The 16854-nt window shown below is 41.9% G+C and overlaps 1 protein-coding gene across 7 annotated transcripts in view; it reads right to left on the bottom strand.

Annotated features, from left to right (window-relative positions):
- Positions 1–15361, bottom strand: part of ZC3H14 (zinc finger CCCH-type containing 14) — a 56166-nt gene extending 40805 nt beyond the window's left edge. For all 7 annotated transcript variants that reach the window (XR_007518850.1, XM_049897351.1, XM_049897352.1 and 4 more), the window contains exons 1-3: positions 15215–15361; positions 14707–14749; positions 472–586 (exon numbers count right to left, since the gene is read on the bottom strand). Coding sequence is in view for 6 of the 7 variants with exons in the window: in XM_049897351.1 (XP_049753308.1) it covers positions 472–586; positions 14707–14749; positions 15215–15250 (194 nt within the window). In the remaining variant the exon portion in view is untranslated. The remainder of the gene's footprint in view (positions 1–471; positions 587–14706; positions 14750–15214) is intronic.
- Between the last annotated feature and the right edge of the window lie 1493 nt (positions 15362–16854).

Genomic DNA, 16854 nt, shown 5'->3' with positions numbered 1-16854 from the left:
ATTTTTAAAAGCAAAAAAAAAAACCTCACCCCATATAGTTAACTTGTTGGAAAAAGCAATACAGAAGCCAACCCAGCTCAAACAACATACATATTTACTTTGGTGGAGAAAAAGGAATTATGAGATACGGAAGTTTAAAAAAGAAACAGTTACTACAGCTCACACATATAAAGGACTCACTACGTGACAGGCACATTGTAAGCACTTTACATGTATTAGCTCATTTAATCCCCACAACAATCCTGAGGTGATTTACTATGCCCATTTCACAGATGCAGAAACTGAGGCCAGCAGCAGAGGCAAGATTAAACTCTGGCTGTCTGGCTCTGAGACCGTGCTCTCATCACTCACAGCCTGCCTGTTCACACTGAACCTAACCTACCTTGCCTGTCAAGTGACTTTTTCCAGACAAAATGCCTACTCTGGCTTGTCCCAAATTGTGGCCTGAGGAATAGATATTCAAAAACATACCACACAGTGAATCGAATTGTGTTGTTCCCTAGAAACAGGGACAGGTCCTCTGTCATTTGGTCCTGGCTTTTCTTGTTGGCCACCATCACCATAATGTAATCAGGAAGTTCTTCGTCTATTTAAAAAGAAAAATGTATCAAAAGGTTTTTACGTTTTCCTCTACTTAAAATTGATATGCTGAAAATACAGATACAGCTCTAAGAAGATTCACTATCTCAGCTCTAATGAAATTATGTTGGACAAGAACACATAGCTTTTGATTTTTTTTCTCTTTATTCTTTAGGTATTTCAATGACTAGAAAAACGGTAACAGTGCATAACTAAAGAACACTCATAACCAGATATTCTAAAGGACACTATAAACTTGAGAGTGCATTCACTTCCATGAAAGGAATCCATTTAATGCTCGTTAATTTCAGAGACGCTTTCAGAAGGTATCTGGACATTCCCCAGAAAGTATAAATTGAGATTTGTTTAGTTTTGTGTTTATTTATAATGTTTCAAAATGATACTAATTTCTCAGAAAATCTTCATCCTTTATTTAGCCAGGTTTCAGTTACTCAGGGTAACAAATCTGTAGCAACATCAAGTTATCAAAAACCACCCCAAAACTCTACATCATTTAAAGAATTCAATCTCAACATTAAATAATTTCAAACTCAATTCATTCTTCCACTTTTATACCCTCCTACACAGAGTTATGAAGAAAGGAACCAAAAAACATAAAGAAACAAACCCACTACAGTAAAAAGACAAGGAAGCAAAAGCCACTCATCAGGACCCTAACCCCTCCCCCTCCACACACACAAAAAACTGAGAACTCCCTTAGATTTCTTTAATACCTTAACTACTCATAGTATTTCTATGTAGGCAGAAAGGTTCATTTCAGAAGTACTATCAGACATCTGTTTCAAGGAGAAATACCAAAAATCCAGTTCTAGAAGACACAAATATATTGAGAAAACCCAATCTATGAAAGGAAAGAAAGAAATCAGAATGCCGGATGGACACTTACATTATGAAGTGAGAAGATGCCCCCAAGGAAAAGTACACATTTATTGTTCTCTATAAAACCAAAAACCAAACCCAGTGCCATCGAGTCGATTCCCACTCATACGTTCTCTACGCAGATCATCAAAAGGCTCCCAATGCTTTCCGGCAATTTTGATAAATAAGCCTGGCAGCCGATTTATGCTACGATTTCTTGAAAACCTACTATGTGCCACCAGTCAATTCAGGAAAAGTTAACAGACAAAAAATTGTGGGTACTTTGGCAGCCTTGACCATTTTTCTCCCTCACGATGTCAGTGATGAAGACAAATAGACTGGGCTTTTTGTCACTATGTATTAGTTCATATTTTCTAAAATTTTATAAAATGGGATCAGTGGTTGCTTGGGTACAAAGCCAGGGCAGAGAAGGGTAGGAAGGATGGAATTACAAAGCAGCCCCAGGAAACTTTTAGGGGTGATGGATATGTTCATTATCTTGATTATAGTGGTTTCTTGGGTACATACACATCAAAACATACCAAAGTGTACACTTTAAGCGTGTGCAGTTTAATGCACGTAAACTTTATCTCAATAAAGCTGTTAGAAATCAACAGGTGGTTCTCTCAGTAGATGGGAGTTAAGCACTCAGCTACTAACTGAAAGCTTGGCAGTTCAAATCCACCCAAAGGAGCCTCAAAATAAATGCCTGGCAATCTACTCCCAAAAGGTCACAGCCCCTGAAACCCCAGGCAAGTTCTCCTCTGAAACACACGGGGCTGCCCTGAGTTGGGATCGACTCCACAGCGACTGCTTTGGTTAGTTTTGGTTTTTCTCAGTAGATATGCAATGGGAAACGAGAACGCAGTAAAAAGGTAAAATATCATCATGATATAGCCCTACAGGATCCTGAAGGATTTCTCAGGTTCATTTTAAATTAGTATACTGAAAAGATAACTGCAGTAAAAATTTTTAAGGTTTTTTCAAGATCGTACTTCTAAAATGTCAATGAAAGACTGTTCTGAATTACAACTGCCATCTCACTGAGGTGCTCCATTTCAAACACACACAGAACACCTAACCATCTCTAAAACGGGTTGTTCACCTTTGTATCCCATCCAATGTCTTAAAAACGGTATTTCAAGTGCTTACTGAAGAACTGTTTTCATAACCTTAAAGGCTAAGTAAAAATGCTTTGAAAACTATAAAACACGTATTTTTATGACAACTACATTTCCATCTCAGATTAGGTTAAACTTTACCCAGATTTTTAACTAACTCAAAATTCTTGATGTGGAATTTTTGATAAATCACTTTGTTGTCAGTTGCTGTCAAGTGGATTCTGATTCATAGCAACCCCACGTACACAGAGTATAAACGATGATGTTCAGTGCCATCGTGTCAATTTCTGACTCACACCGACCCAATGTGACAGAGTAGAACTGCCCCATAGGATTCTCTAGGCTGTAATCTTTAGGGGAGAAGGCTGCCAATCTTTCTCTTACCGAGCCACTAGGTGGGTTCAAACTCCTGACCTTTCAGTTAGCAGCTGAGCACTTAACCACTGCACTACCAGGGCTCCTTGTATAAATGATAGCAGTCATTAATTAACATTGAAGTTATACTCGAACATGTTTGTGCTTTCGTGTGCTAGAATAAAGAAAATTCCTAGTGTAAGTTTTCTGTGGATTTCTTTTTGATCCAAAGCAAGTTCCTGGCACACAGGGGGCATCCATCAACTGTTAAAGGAATAAAAAAAATAAATAAATTCTGGTTCAGCTTCATCTTTAACCTCTCTGTGCTCAATTTTCTCATCTGTTAAAGCCTTACAATTCTGACAACAGATAATTTATGAAATGCGCCCAGTACATGATAGGTACCCCGTAATTCACAATTCTCAAACTTTTGGGTCTCACACCCCCTTTACATTTCTCGAAAACTATTAAAGACTCCAAAGACCTCCTGTTTGTGTGGGTTAGATTTATTGATATTCACAGTAGAAATTAAAGTTAAGAATTCTTAAAGATACTTACTCAAAAATAATACAACTACTCCTCACTTACCGACGTGGTTAGGTTCCAAAAACTAGGTTGTTATGTGAGATCAGTGTCATGTGAAAATGGAGGATGACCATATCAGATCACAAAATATTATGTGGGACACATACATCCCTCTGGACCCAAGAGGCGGAAAATGTAGATGGGTGCTATATGTCCTACTGGTCATGAAAAGGTTACTGCCAGACATATACTGTTAGTGTGCAAAACAGTCAGATACTAAATTTTTTACTACTGTCGTAAATGCAAAATGTTGGATAATTAGATAGTCGGTAAGTGAGGAGTAGGCATACACATTAACAATAAACCCATTCTGTTAACAACATTATTTCCATGAAAATTAACTATATTTTCCAAAACAAAAATAAAAAAAAAGGTTTAGCCCAAAGATTGTTGTTTCATATTTTCACAAATTTCTTTAAAATCTGGCTTAAAAGAAAACGACTGGATTCTCATTTTTGCTTCTGAATCTGTTGTGATATGTTGCTTTAATTGAAAACATGAAGAAAATCTGGTCTCAAGCACATGTGTATTTGGAAAAGAGAGGAGTATTCTACAGCCTGTTCAGGTAATGGAGATACTCTTCTGTGATACTACACTAAAGCTTGACCACTGGTAGTTTCATAAGAGTTAGCTGCAATGTGGAAGCTAAAACTTCACCAAGGACCTTTTTTTAACGTTACACAAAAACCCACCGATCCACCTGCACCTTTAATAGGTTTTCCACTCGTTAAACAAGCTATACAATCTGTGGACATGTTGATATGTTTCATTATACAATAAAAAAAAAGAATCACGTTCCTCAATATCACCACTGATTTCAACATGAAGGTTTTTAAACATGGAGGCAGACACAAATTTTCCAAAATTCTAATTTTCATTTTAAAGCTCAACTTTAGTCATTGGCAATAAAGACTATCAGTTCTTTTCCTTTGCTCACTTTCAAGAAACTCTCTACCAAACACCTAAGTGTACATAACCACAGTTTTTCAGTCCTTCTTAGGAATTAAAAATTATGGTACATGTTTTAATCAAAAAGATTTTACATAAGAATCCTGATCAAAAGGGAGAAAACGCAGAACACAATTCCAAATTCTCATGGAATCCAGACTTTCTGGAGTCTTTGAGGCTGGATGAACTTCCAAAACTATTGCCCTGACATATTCTTTAAACCTTAAACCATAAATATCTCTTGAAATCTTCTTTAAACCAAACAAAAGCTTAGCTTAATTAGTAAAGACTGTCTGCCTTGAGCTTTGTGCTCCGTTAAGAACTATATGGTATCAAGTCTACAACATCAACTCCAAAGATTAGACAGGAAATTCAGGGAGCAGTGAGTTTATGTCAATGGGGGAGGGACAAGTCAGAAAATGAGGGTGAGAATGGTTACACAACCTGAACAACGTAATCAATTAAGAGGAGGAACAGAGGGAAACCCAAATCTGCAAACTAAGTACAGGAAATGGGCCAGGGCGAAGAAACAAAGCCATTCCCTAGAACGGGGCAAACTTCTTTAAAGTTGTCTTTCAGAAGCAGCTGAAGAAAACCAGCCCCAGGGACATAAACAGAACATCCACCTGTGACGACTGTGTGGCCTTCCACCAGGGGCAGTGAGGGACTGCAGCAGCAGCCACAAAATCGAACTCGGGGAGCAAGAGACTGAGCAGGCATGACGCCCCCTAATAAGTCCTGCTATGAATCCGAGGCCTCTGGGACAGGAGCCATCTTAGAAAGCTGCTGCGTGCACACCCGTAGTTAACATATCCCCACCTATGCCTACGAATAAACAGGAATCTTTTCCTGCCCCAAAACTTTTAAAAACCCAGTCAAGTCTTTTGTTCTGTGAGACAGGGGTAAACATAGCTTAGGCCCTCCTCATCTCCACTTGCAATCCTCTTCAATAAAGCTTTGGTCATGTGGCAAACTCTTCGTGCCTTGCCTGCTTATTCTTCACCAGTGAGAGGCAAGAACCTTATTCAATTCCAGCAACAATCTGGTGAGCCAGGAGGCACAGGGAATCCTTTGTGTCTCGTTCTCTGGCCCATGGCAGCCTGGGGAGAACTGCCTGACCCCAGCAGACAAACGGAGCACCTGCCAAGACTGATTTCTTCTCGCCCCAGGTAAGGACTTCTCCCCCTTACTCCTCACAACCCAACCTTAGTTTTATTTTTGTCCCAAGCAAACTTTGTTTTTCTGTTTTTCCTTGGAAACGTGAAACGCGATAACAAGGACTCATAGAAATCCAAGTGGTGGATAAGGGTCAGGCTACCCGGGAGTCCCGCATGGATGGGTGTCTCATACCGTGGAGGCCGGAGTCACTAGTGAAAGGTGAAGGATCCCCAGTGTGATGGGTTTCCAAGCCTAGGGACCCAGAGATGCCTTCTTAAACCTCAGGGGCTAGGGGGCGCCACACCAGAATTACTACTGAAAGGTCAACGGAGGGTCCCCAATGCAACCGGTTTTTCTGACCCTAGGAACCAAAGCACGCCTTCCCCGGAGGGTCCCCAATGCAACAGGTCTTCTGACCCTAGGGACCAAGGGACGCCTTCTTTTTGACCCCAGGGAGTAGGGAATTTCTGGTCTGCTGGAAGTGCACTCTTTGATGGGAACTGCAGCCTGACCCTTTTCCTCTTTCCTTTCCTCTCAAGCTGGCCTTTTGCCCAGCCACTTGTTTCAGGCGTCATTTTTGCATGTCTGGATATTGTCTGTCTCTAGATGGCTCACCGTTTCCGGTGAATGGATGTAGACATCTCTGTTTAGATTGAGAGATTGAAGCCCCTCTGTTTGGTACAGGAGATAAGAAGTATCTGGAAGACCAAAGTGGAGATTCAGATATTCCTAGTAATGTGTTAGATCTTACTAAGATCATCCTTGTTCCCCCTTTTCCTTTCTGACTTGTCTAGTCCGAGTGCTTTCTGTTCGTTTGTCTCATGTACGGCCAGAGCTGTCTGGCAGGTTGAGACTGCAAGATTACCTTGGTCACCTCTGTCTGCATCTTATCTGTAGTTTGTGTGTGTTGCATAGAAATTAATTAGTGAAAGGAAATTCAGATTAAATTAGAACATGCTTATAGAGACTCCTGAGAATTTATGGATTGGGCTGTTTACGGAGCAATTGGTCATCTTTTGCTCTAGATGGTTTAAAGAAAAAAGATAATTTTGTCTTAAAAGAAAAGCAGCAGTTCCAGAACAGCAAAAGAGAAATTATCTTTTGTCTTTCAAAATGTCTAGGTGCACTTAAACATATGTAAATGAACTGGGATGAATCCCTCCAGCCCCCAGTCTCCCTAGCTAAGAATTGGTAAGATTCATTTACAAAATCGCTAAAGAGCTTTGGTATTTACTGGGTAAAGAGCCTTTCAAAACGCCTCCATCAACTTAAACATATGTAAATGAGTCAGAATGGGCTAATCCTGTCTTCAAAAAAAAAAAAAAAAATCCTGTCTTCTACCCAGTGTTAAAAGGGCAAGATCAGGCCTCCTCAGCCCCCAGCCCTCCACTGCCAAGGTCAAACAGAAATCACAATGAGACATGCCTGAAATGGCCTGGAAAAATGTTTCCAACAGTAGCCAGAGACTTAAGATTATATTCATATAGGTGAATTAGTCAGCTGAACAGAGACTTTGTGATTTCCAAAGCGAGTTGATAAAAATTAGATTGGAAAAATATGAGAAATAGTAAACGTCAAATGAAAACTGGAAATATTTAAAGAAACTTTATTTCAATTAGTTATGTTTTATCGTATACACCCTTAAAATAATTTCTAAGACCTTTTAGGTAACTTATTGATGTTAAAATGAGTTAACAGATAGTCATCATAATTTAAGCTTATATGCTTTTTGCTTTTTAAACCACAAGAGAAAGGATACATACATGTGTATATCTGAGTCAACTAATGAGTTCATTTTTTGCCACTTAAAGGGGTGTAGTATAAAAGGTACGCAACAAAGAATGTTTACGTTTATTTAAAAAAAAAATTTACTTGATAATGCTCAAAAACTTTACCTGTCTCACTAATAGTTCAATTTATGAGACTGTTAAGAGCTTTGACGTTGAATAACACATAAAACAAAGAATTAGGTTTCTCGCTGTTAAAATTTTCTTTGATTACCAAAGAGTTAAAGAGTTAATCTCTTCTTTATGTGCTTCAAAGACAAAGGTTCAGTCTGTCATTAGAGTAAGATTCCTGGGTCAGAGATCAGGCCACATGGCTTTAAGAAGAAAAAACCAAGGTTTTTAAGATCTTTGGCTAAATGACTGAAGTACTGTTTCTTGGTAACTTATGATAAACTTCTGACAAGTCTGAAAGCCATAAAAAATTTTTTATGAAGACAGAGTGCTAAAAAGGTTTATTTAACATGTTATAAATTACATAGAACGTGTTGTTAAAATCATGAGAAGCGCCTGATTCTTTCTCTTTGGGTTAAAATTTATATTTTCGTTTGTGTTCTTGCCTAATATTAGACAGCAAACACATATCATTATTTATTGCTAACTTGGTTGCAAATTTCACATTTACTTTTCGAATCCAACACCATTAAAGCCAATGGCTTGATTAAAGAATTCACATCCTTTACCTATGAAGTTATTTTTATTACTATTCAGGTACTTAGAGACTTGATAATCTTGGTACGTTCCTGGCATATCCTGACTGTACAGTGTTGTGTCTCCGGATTATTTTGTGTTACATCTGAAGTTCTTTAAAAATATGGTTAATGGCTATTATTAGAAATATTTTTATCTTAAGTTTTTTTTTTTTTCTTAACTGACTTTATTTGGTCTTTGCATTGTGCTTGTAATTAATTTCCATCAGGTCTTTCACCATTAAGAATTATGTTTATAAATTAATCATGACCATATCAAGTTTTGTCAACTACAGGTAAGCTTTTACTTTGCTGATTTTCTGAAAACGTTTGACCAGAATATCTCAACAAAAAGGATGGGCTATATTAGACTTAAGAAAGAGACTGTGACTAGACTCAATCAAAATTTCCAGTTCTGTTATGCAGATGCTAGTGGGTTCAGACTGCGGTTGATCCAGTATCACATGGAACAGAAAGAAATTGACTACATAAGACTGAGTGAACAAAATGATACTATGGGTTTTATGTGGGAATATTGCTGATGTTTTGAAGTCTTCCTGTAAATAAAAAATGCTTTAAGGTTCTACTTTCTGGAGATAAGAAATCATATTCTTCTTTTCTCCTAAATTATCTAACTAGTAAGTTTAGACACTGTAACTCTTAAATTAGAAGTTCCTGTTCACAAACTTAAAGTTATAAATATCATAACCAGAAAAGTGTCTGAAATCTGAACTATGATTTTACAAATCAGAATATCATTAGATTTCCTAGCAGTTCTCTAAAGGAACAGTTTGTGCCTTAACAGATAAACGTTGCTGTGTGTGTATTAATACACAATCTTAGGTTTGGCAGAACGTAGCTGCTGCTGAGGCACACACACGAAAAGCAGTTACTGATGCTGCTTACGAGTAAACAAACACCTCATGAGATTTGTTGCCTTGGTTCAAAGGCCTGAGGGTCATGGTTTCATTGGTTATTTCATACAACTGGCCTAATATTAGTGTTTCTATTCTACCTCCTGATTTGTTGTATGGTCCCTGAGATCTTAAAAACCAGACAGTGCCCAATTTACTGAACATTTTTGATCAAAAGATTCTATAAAAAGATCATGATCCAAAAGAAGAACCATAAAAGAGTTATTCTCTTAAAATCCAGATTTCTGGCTTTCTTAGAGGTTGAGACAACCCACACAGGCCACTGCCTTTGGGTGTCCTTCTGAACCTCAAACTTTGAGGGAAAAAAAAAATGATTCCTGAAAGCCACTTTGAGTCAAACAATAATCCAGATAAACTAACAAGACCATTTTACTCTGAGCTTCACACTTTGTTTTGAAGAATTCAGTCTGTTTTGAAAAACTGACTCCAAAGTTCAATAAATAGAGTTATGCTTACAGTAAATTAGAAATTGGTTTAATCAGCCTTAAAGACAATGTTGTATAAAATACCTAACGTTTGTAATCAAACTCCTACCCTCTTGCTTATGCAGAAAATTATGTATCTTAAAGAAATCAAGCTCTCAGAGGAGATCAACCTCATGGCTCAGACTCAATTTTGTCTTAGATTCCACTTCTGCTTCTGAGTAAGTGACCCATGACTGTTAATAAGTAAACCAAGGAGGAGCAGGTTGCCCTCAGACAGAACACTTAGTTTTTGAACAGATTAACTGAAGATCTCCAACAGGAGAAGCCCATCCTGTATTATCTTGCTAATCATGAATTCTCTAATGAAAACTTGGTTGTCACATATAAGTTTTTCTTTATTTTGTTTCCCCTAGACAAACTTGATGTGTTCTTCTACATATGTTTTTATGTGATATATCCACCCACACTAGTTTAGATGATCCCTTTCCAAATGGTAGCGAATTTACTTGGACAATTTCTTGTTTAGATTGATAAATGCACGGACAGTACGTTTTGAGAACTTCAGGATTATCTTTAAACATTCATAGTAAATATTAGAAAGATAATGTTAAATTCATTACCCACTGTAAAACAAGAGTCAAAAAGAAGCCCACTGGACCAACACTCAGGGTATGGATGGTAACGTAAATTCCTACTTATGATAAATTTCTTAAAGATTTCTCTATACCAATCACTATGGGGCTAGGGGCACAACCTGGGTTCAAGTGCCATTTTCAGTCCCAGACTTAAGCCAGTGCAAAGAAAAGTTAAAGAGTGTGTCAAAAGACCCTGAGAGGTTTAAGGACGAGTTCATGAAACTCAGCTTGAACATAATTTGACCTGGGCAGATGTGATGGCCATTTTAACTCACAATTGTAGCACAGATGAGAAGACTAAGACCCTGGCTAAGGCTAGAGAACAGGCAGACGATGCTAACCGCCCACAACCAACACATGTTATTTTCAGACCGAGAGAAGAAGCAGTCCCCGATGCAGGGTCGAATTGGGGTTACAATGGGGATGGTAAGGAAAGAGCCATTTAGTTACAGGTGTCGTAGGTGCGATACAGAAGTATGTAGCCAAGCCTGTTAATTATGATACGGTGGAAGAAATTACCCAGACAGCAGAGGAGAACCCAGCAGTCTTCCTCACCAAGCTGATTGAGGCTTTTAGGAAATATACTAACACTGACACTGAGGAAAAAAAAAAAAAAAATTTTTTTTTTTTTTTGACCCTGAGAGCCTGGAATAAAAGACTTTGCTAGCTATATACTTTATTACCCAGTCTGCAGCAGATATTAGAAGGAAACTGCAAAATATAGAGGCAGGACCCCAGCTCCATTCTCACGACTGATTGAGGAAGCCTTTAAGGTATTTAACAACACGGACCTGGCAGCGGAGAATAAAAAGAAGAAAAAGGCCTGACTGTTGGCAGTAGCACTTCAGGGCCCACCTCGAGGTAACCCTACAGAATCTTGAAGATCAAGACCTCCACAAGAATTTCCTCATTGGCTGGTGAGTAGGGACCCTGACCACTACGGGTATTGCAAAAAGAGAGGGGCCATCAGAAGGCAGAGTGCCCTGAGCGTCCAAAAACAGGGCACCCAGTTGACCTCCCCTAGAGGCCAGTCCGGGCAGGCTCACATCACCTAATGTCCCTCTCAGAGGAAGAGGAAGAGCAGCCCTGTTGACAAGGCCCAGAGGTCCACTCTGCTCCCTGCCAGAAGACCATCACTCTTTCCCCAGCAGAGCCTTTGGGTTACTCTCAACATGGGAGGTAAGCAGATTGAATTTTCCTAGACGCAGAAGCTACCTTCTCTGTTTTAACCCAAAATCCTGGCCCACTCTCCAGTCGTGACTGTACAGTCATTGGGGCTGACGGAAAACCTAAGGTAAGGAACTTTACTTTCCCCCTTTTCTGTAAGGAGGGCCAGAGAATGTAAAGAAAAAAACAGTATGAGACTGAAAAACAAAAGAAGGGGAGGCCAAGATACATGGTGGGCAGTACGAGAAGCACTCCCCTCTATTACTTGGTTTCTACCCTTTTTGGGCCCTCCTCCGAGAAACCCCAGAGTTAAACTTACAGGTGTGCCAAACTTTGAACCCTGCCACCGTTTTACCACGCCTCGGAGTATCTGAGCCTATTCAGTGAGGAATCTCAAGGCCGATTTGGCCGCTAAAGCTGCTGCAAAGATGGCATAGACATCACAATTAATGGCCCTCATTCCTTAAAAAGACAAAAGGAAAGAAAGGGCTTTTTTTATGATGCGACAAGATAGATTAAGTATGAGAGAGTATCATATGTGCCTGAGTATTTATTATGGGCAATAGTAAAAACCTTTCGTGATGCCACAAACCATGGCAGAGACACCCTCTTGAGACTACTACCTAAATGTGTAAAACAAAGAGAGCTACACAAAGTAGTTAAACAAATTACCAACAGTTGTGAGATCTGTCTGAGGAACAGCCCACAAAGCCACCCTATACCCCCACCTCTGGCTAGACCCATCCAACACTGGGGTACGTAGCCAGGGGAGGACTGGCAAATGGACTTCACTGTTATGCCATCCAAGCAAGGAACAAAATACCTGTTGGTGTTTGTAGATACCTTCACTGGATGGGTAGAAGCCTTTCCCACTGGAACTGAAAAGGCTTTAAAAGTGGAAAAGACATAATTCCCCGATTTGGACTACCAAGGTCATTACAACCTGACAAGGGCCCAGCATTCACAGACACACAGCCTGGCATCCTCAGTCCTGAGGAAAAGAAGAAAAGATGAATCGGACTCTAAAAAGGACATCGGCAAAGCTGTGCCAAAAAAACTCAGGAACCTTGGATTATGTTAGTACCACAGCCCTCATGAGAATTAGGGCTTCCACTACGGGGGATTTAAAACTCAGTCCATATGAAATGCTATATGAAGAGTCCTCAGAAAATATAGTAATAACGTGCCCCCCGCCCCACTGGGACTGTGGTACATTTGCACCTAGAACCAAGCCCACACTCTTCTTGCTCTATCTTGCCTTGCACCCTGCATTATGTCCACTCCTACCCAGGGCACCAGTGGAGTCTTGCACCAGACAAGGCGGGTACCATTGGTACTCCTAGCCACAAGAGTTACCACCGTAGTGTCTGGAACCTTGACCAGGACAACAGTATACAATGCAGCCACAGCCACTCGTGTTCAGCCCCTGCCTGTTTAAGCTTTTGATAAAGTTCATATCTGCCACGTTACAACAACTTCAAGCCAAGCTCCTGGTCATGCAAGGCTACCAAGTGATTCCCCAAGAAGAGGGTCCCAAAAGTGTGCACTAATTTAAATCAGGCAGCAAGAGACAATGCCCCAGTCCAGCATGAAGAAGTCATATAAGCAAACATCTCCATCCACATTCCCATAAAGATTTACGGGTTTAAAGTCTCTGGGGGGGGGGGGGGTGCAAGACAGGGAACAGAGGAGCCCCCAGATCTGCAAGCAAAGTACAGGAAACAGGCCACTGCGAAGAAACGAAGCCATTCCTCAGAACAATGGGGCAGGGTATCAGAAAATAGCCTGCAAACTTCTTTAAAGTTGTCTTTCAGAAGCAGCTGAAGAAAACCAGCCCCAAGGACATACTCAGAACATTCCACCTGTGACCGCTGTGTGACTTTCCACGCTGTGTGACTTTCCACCGGGGCAGTGAGGGGCTGCAGCAGCAGCCAGGAAATCAAACTCAGGGAGTGAGAGACTGCTCAGGTGGACACCCCATAATAAGTCCTGCTATGAATCCCAGAGGCCTCCTGGACAGGAGCCATCTTAGAAAGCTGCTGTGCATACACCGTAATTAACGTATCCCCACCCATGCCTGTGAATAAACATGAATCTTTTCCCACCCAAGAACTTTTAAAAACCCAGGCAAGTCTTTTGTTCTGTGAGACATGGGTTAGTGTATGTAGCTTAAGCCCTCCCCGTCCCCGCTTGCAAGCCTCTCCAATAAAGCTTTACTCATGTGGAAAACTCTTCGTGCCTTACCTGCTCATTCTTGACCAGTGAGAAGCAAGAACTCGATTCAATTCCCACAACAAATGGTTGCATAACCCGAAAAATGTAATCAATGACACTGAACTGTACATGTAGAAATCGCTGAATTGGTTACATTCTGCTGTGCATATTCTCAACAAATAAATTTTTAAAAAATGACATTCCATTCAAATGTGACTAGTTTAGTTCTCCACTCAAACAATCACACAGAACTTTTTTCATAAGAAAGCATACTTTAGTGCTTCCGGAGTACTTCCTATTTACTCACTAAATATTAAAGAGGTGTACTCAAAAGCCAGGGTTTAAAAAACATTGCTACTGCTTACTTAATGACATTCTTAAGTGAAATTGGTTCTTTCTGTTTTAACTGCAAGTGCAGGGAGATGAATAATACGATTTCCAGTAAGAGTTTGGTGTCACTATCTTGATGCAAGCTAAGACACCAACAATTTTACCCACCATTGCTTGTGCACAGTCCAAATATCAATATAGTGAAAACGGCAAGTACCTTGTTAATATTACAATGAAAATAGCTTTGATCTCAGACACCCTTGGGGTCTCCCACACTTTAAGTGGTAGTTATTATTTTTATAGGCTGAACCGGCTTTGGAGCCAAATACACCCAGTCTTGCTTAAGTAGGTATGCAGTCTGTTTCCTCGCTTGTATAATTTTGTATGTTATCACGTACCTTCCAATGTTCTCCTGGCGATTACCACATTAATGAACATACATCGGTTAAGCACAGTAACTGGCCCAGAGTGAACACTCAAATTATAAACCACAAAAGAATGAGAGAGAGGAAACGTCACTGTCTCAAGGTGAGAGAGAAAAGGGCAGGAAGAAAATAAAGTGATCTGAAAATAAAACCCGCTGAACGATTAGAGGCAAAAGCCAGAAAGCCTCCACCATTCATATGCAAAATAATAGTTCTGAAAACAAGACAAGGAAATGAAACTAGGAAAAATAAAATAAAACCGGAGAAACATTGAAGAAAACATGATAGAACCTTAAGAGAGGTAGCCAAACAATTTCCAAACGCCCGATTAGGAAGCGGTTTGAAAAAAATAAGATCTGAAAAGACACTAGGGCTTTCTCCAAAAACACCATGGGAAAAACGCATTCCCTAAAATTCACTTGGCTGCAAACTCTAAATTATATTAGGCTAACAGCGACTAGAACAACAAAAAACTTACCAACGTAAGCTCCTAATTCTTGCAATTTCCCTTTAATGGCACTCTAAGGGAAGGAAAAAACGTGCAGATGAGAAAGGTGAGTCTTAGAAATCAAGACCGATTCTGCAGCGCAGGCACAACTTCGACGGCGCGCACAGCTCCTGCTGCCCCTCGGCGGCAGGGAGGCGCCTCGGCCCCCCTCCCGCCCCGCCGCGCTCCCCTCCCGCCGCAGACCCGGAGCGGCTCTCACCGGCTGGCACGCGTCCTTCCGTTTCCCGAGGGCTCCTTCTCCGCCCGCACCCGGCCGCGCAGTCCGAGGCCGCGGCTGCGCCCAGGCCCGAGGTGGCCTGGGCGAGGAGGCGCCGCTCCCCGGCCCGCGGCCCGACGGGAGCGCCCGGCGCGGCCAGGCCGCGACGGCCAGGCCGGGCCCACCGCCCCCGTTACTCCTGACAACCGCGCGCCCGCCTGCCCTCCGCGGCCCAGCCCGGGGCCCGCTTCCCTCCCCCGGCCGGCGCCGGCCGGCGCTCACCCGGATCTTGCGGCTGATCTCGGTGCCGATCTCCATGGCTCCGCGGCGGGCGGCAGGCTCGGCACCGACGGCGCTTCGCTACCGAGAGCCCGGTGCCGGCTCCGCTCCGCAGACCCGCCGCTGCAGCCGCCGCCGCCGCTCCGCCCCCGGCCGCGCGCACTGCGTGCCCCGCCCCCGCCGGCCCGGCGCACGGGAGCGAGCAAGGGGCGAGCGCGGCTGCGCATGCGCATGCGCACGCCTCGGCCCACGAAGCCTGAGCTCCTGCGCCCTCTGCTGGCGGCAGAGAGGATAGAGGGCCCCTCTGAGACTCGGGGGGGTCATTCCGTGTTCAGCTTTTCTGGCCTGCACGTATCCATCTTACTCTCTTTTAGAAATTTAGAGTGAATTAAATGTGCAGCGGAAAGATCCGGCGCTTTGATGTGAGATCTCAGTTCGAATCCATCCTCCACTAGCTATTAATGTGATATTGACCCAGATATTTAACCTGTCTCTTAGACGTTGCATTATATTTACACTTGGAGGGAAAAATGGAATATCCAGCAAACAGAACGGATCTTTGACTCTACACATGGCCTGGTTTTCCTACATCTGGTTCTCCCCTCTTATCCCAAGCCCATCAGTGGCCTTTCCCCAAGATCTAGTCCTCATTTTCCTTCTCCAATCTCTCTGAACCTCTTTTGGAGGACCGTTTTATTCTCAGGACTTCACCTGTCACCTCAATGCTGATGAAGACCAAATTTCCCTTCAGACTCAAATTCTCACCACAATTCCACTCTCAAACTCCGGCCGACTACAGGCATTGGCTGGTATTTTCTCCGAAATCAAAACTGAAGTCATCATCTTCCTTTTCCCGGCTCAGACTGGTTGCTACTCTTGACCCACCTATTTCTATCAATTGCAGCTTAATTCTCTCCATCCTTATTCGCAAAACCTGGGAACCAGAGTAGCCACAGAGAGAGGTTTCCCTTCTCCCCCATATCAACTGATTCCTGAGAGTAAATCTGTGTAAATTGTTCTCTCAAGAATACAATTTACACAAATGTAGCAGCTTAAAGCAATATTCATTTACTATCTCACGGTTTCTGTGGATCAGGAGTTCAGGCACAGCTTAGCTGGATTGATCTTCTGCTCAGGGTCTCACAAGGCTGCAATCAAGGAGGGCAGGCTGTGTTCTCAACTGGAGGTGAAGAAAAATCAGCTTCCAAGCTCATTCAGGTTGTTGGAAGAATTTATTTCCTTGTGAGGCTGCCCTTGGGCTTGCCCTCGGTGCCTTGTCAGGTGGTCTTCTCCAACATTGCTGCTCACTTAATCAAGCCAACAAAGAGTCTATCAGCTCAGGGAGGGCCTAGTCCTCGTTTTAAGGGCATTCACCTGATTAAATCGGGCCCACACAGGGCCTGACTCGAAATCAATTGATTTAAGAACTTAACTACACCTGGAAAACCTGTTCACCTTTGGAAGAAAGTCAAAGATCCCACCCACATTCACTGGAAAGGGATTACACAGATTGTGAACAACAGGAGCAGGAATCACGGGAGCCTCCTAGGATCTGTCTGACCCATAGTCCCTTCATAATCTCACATAATTCTTTCTTCTGAATTCCTCTAACACTACGTGGAAACTACTAGTATAACAATATG

Source organism: Elephas maximus, chromosome 10 (assembly GCF_024166365.1).
Source record: "Elephas maximus indicus isolate mEleMax1 chromosome 10, mEleMax1 primary haplotype, whole genome shotgun sequence".
Lineage (NCBI taxonomy): Eukaryota > Metazoa > Chordata > Mammalia > Proboscidea > Elephantidae > Elephas > Elephas maximus.
The sequence above is the reverse complement of the archived record's forward strand: the minus strand, read 5'-3'. Positions and strand labels throughout refer to the sequence as shown.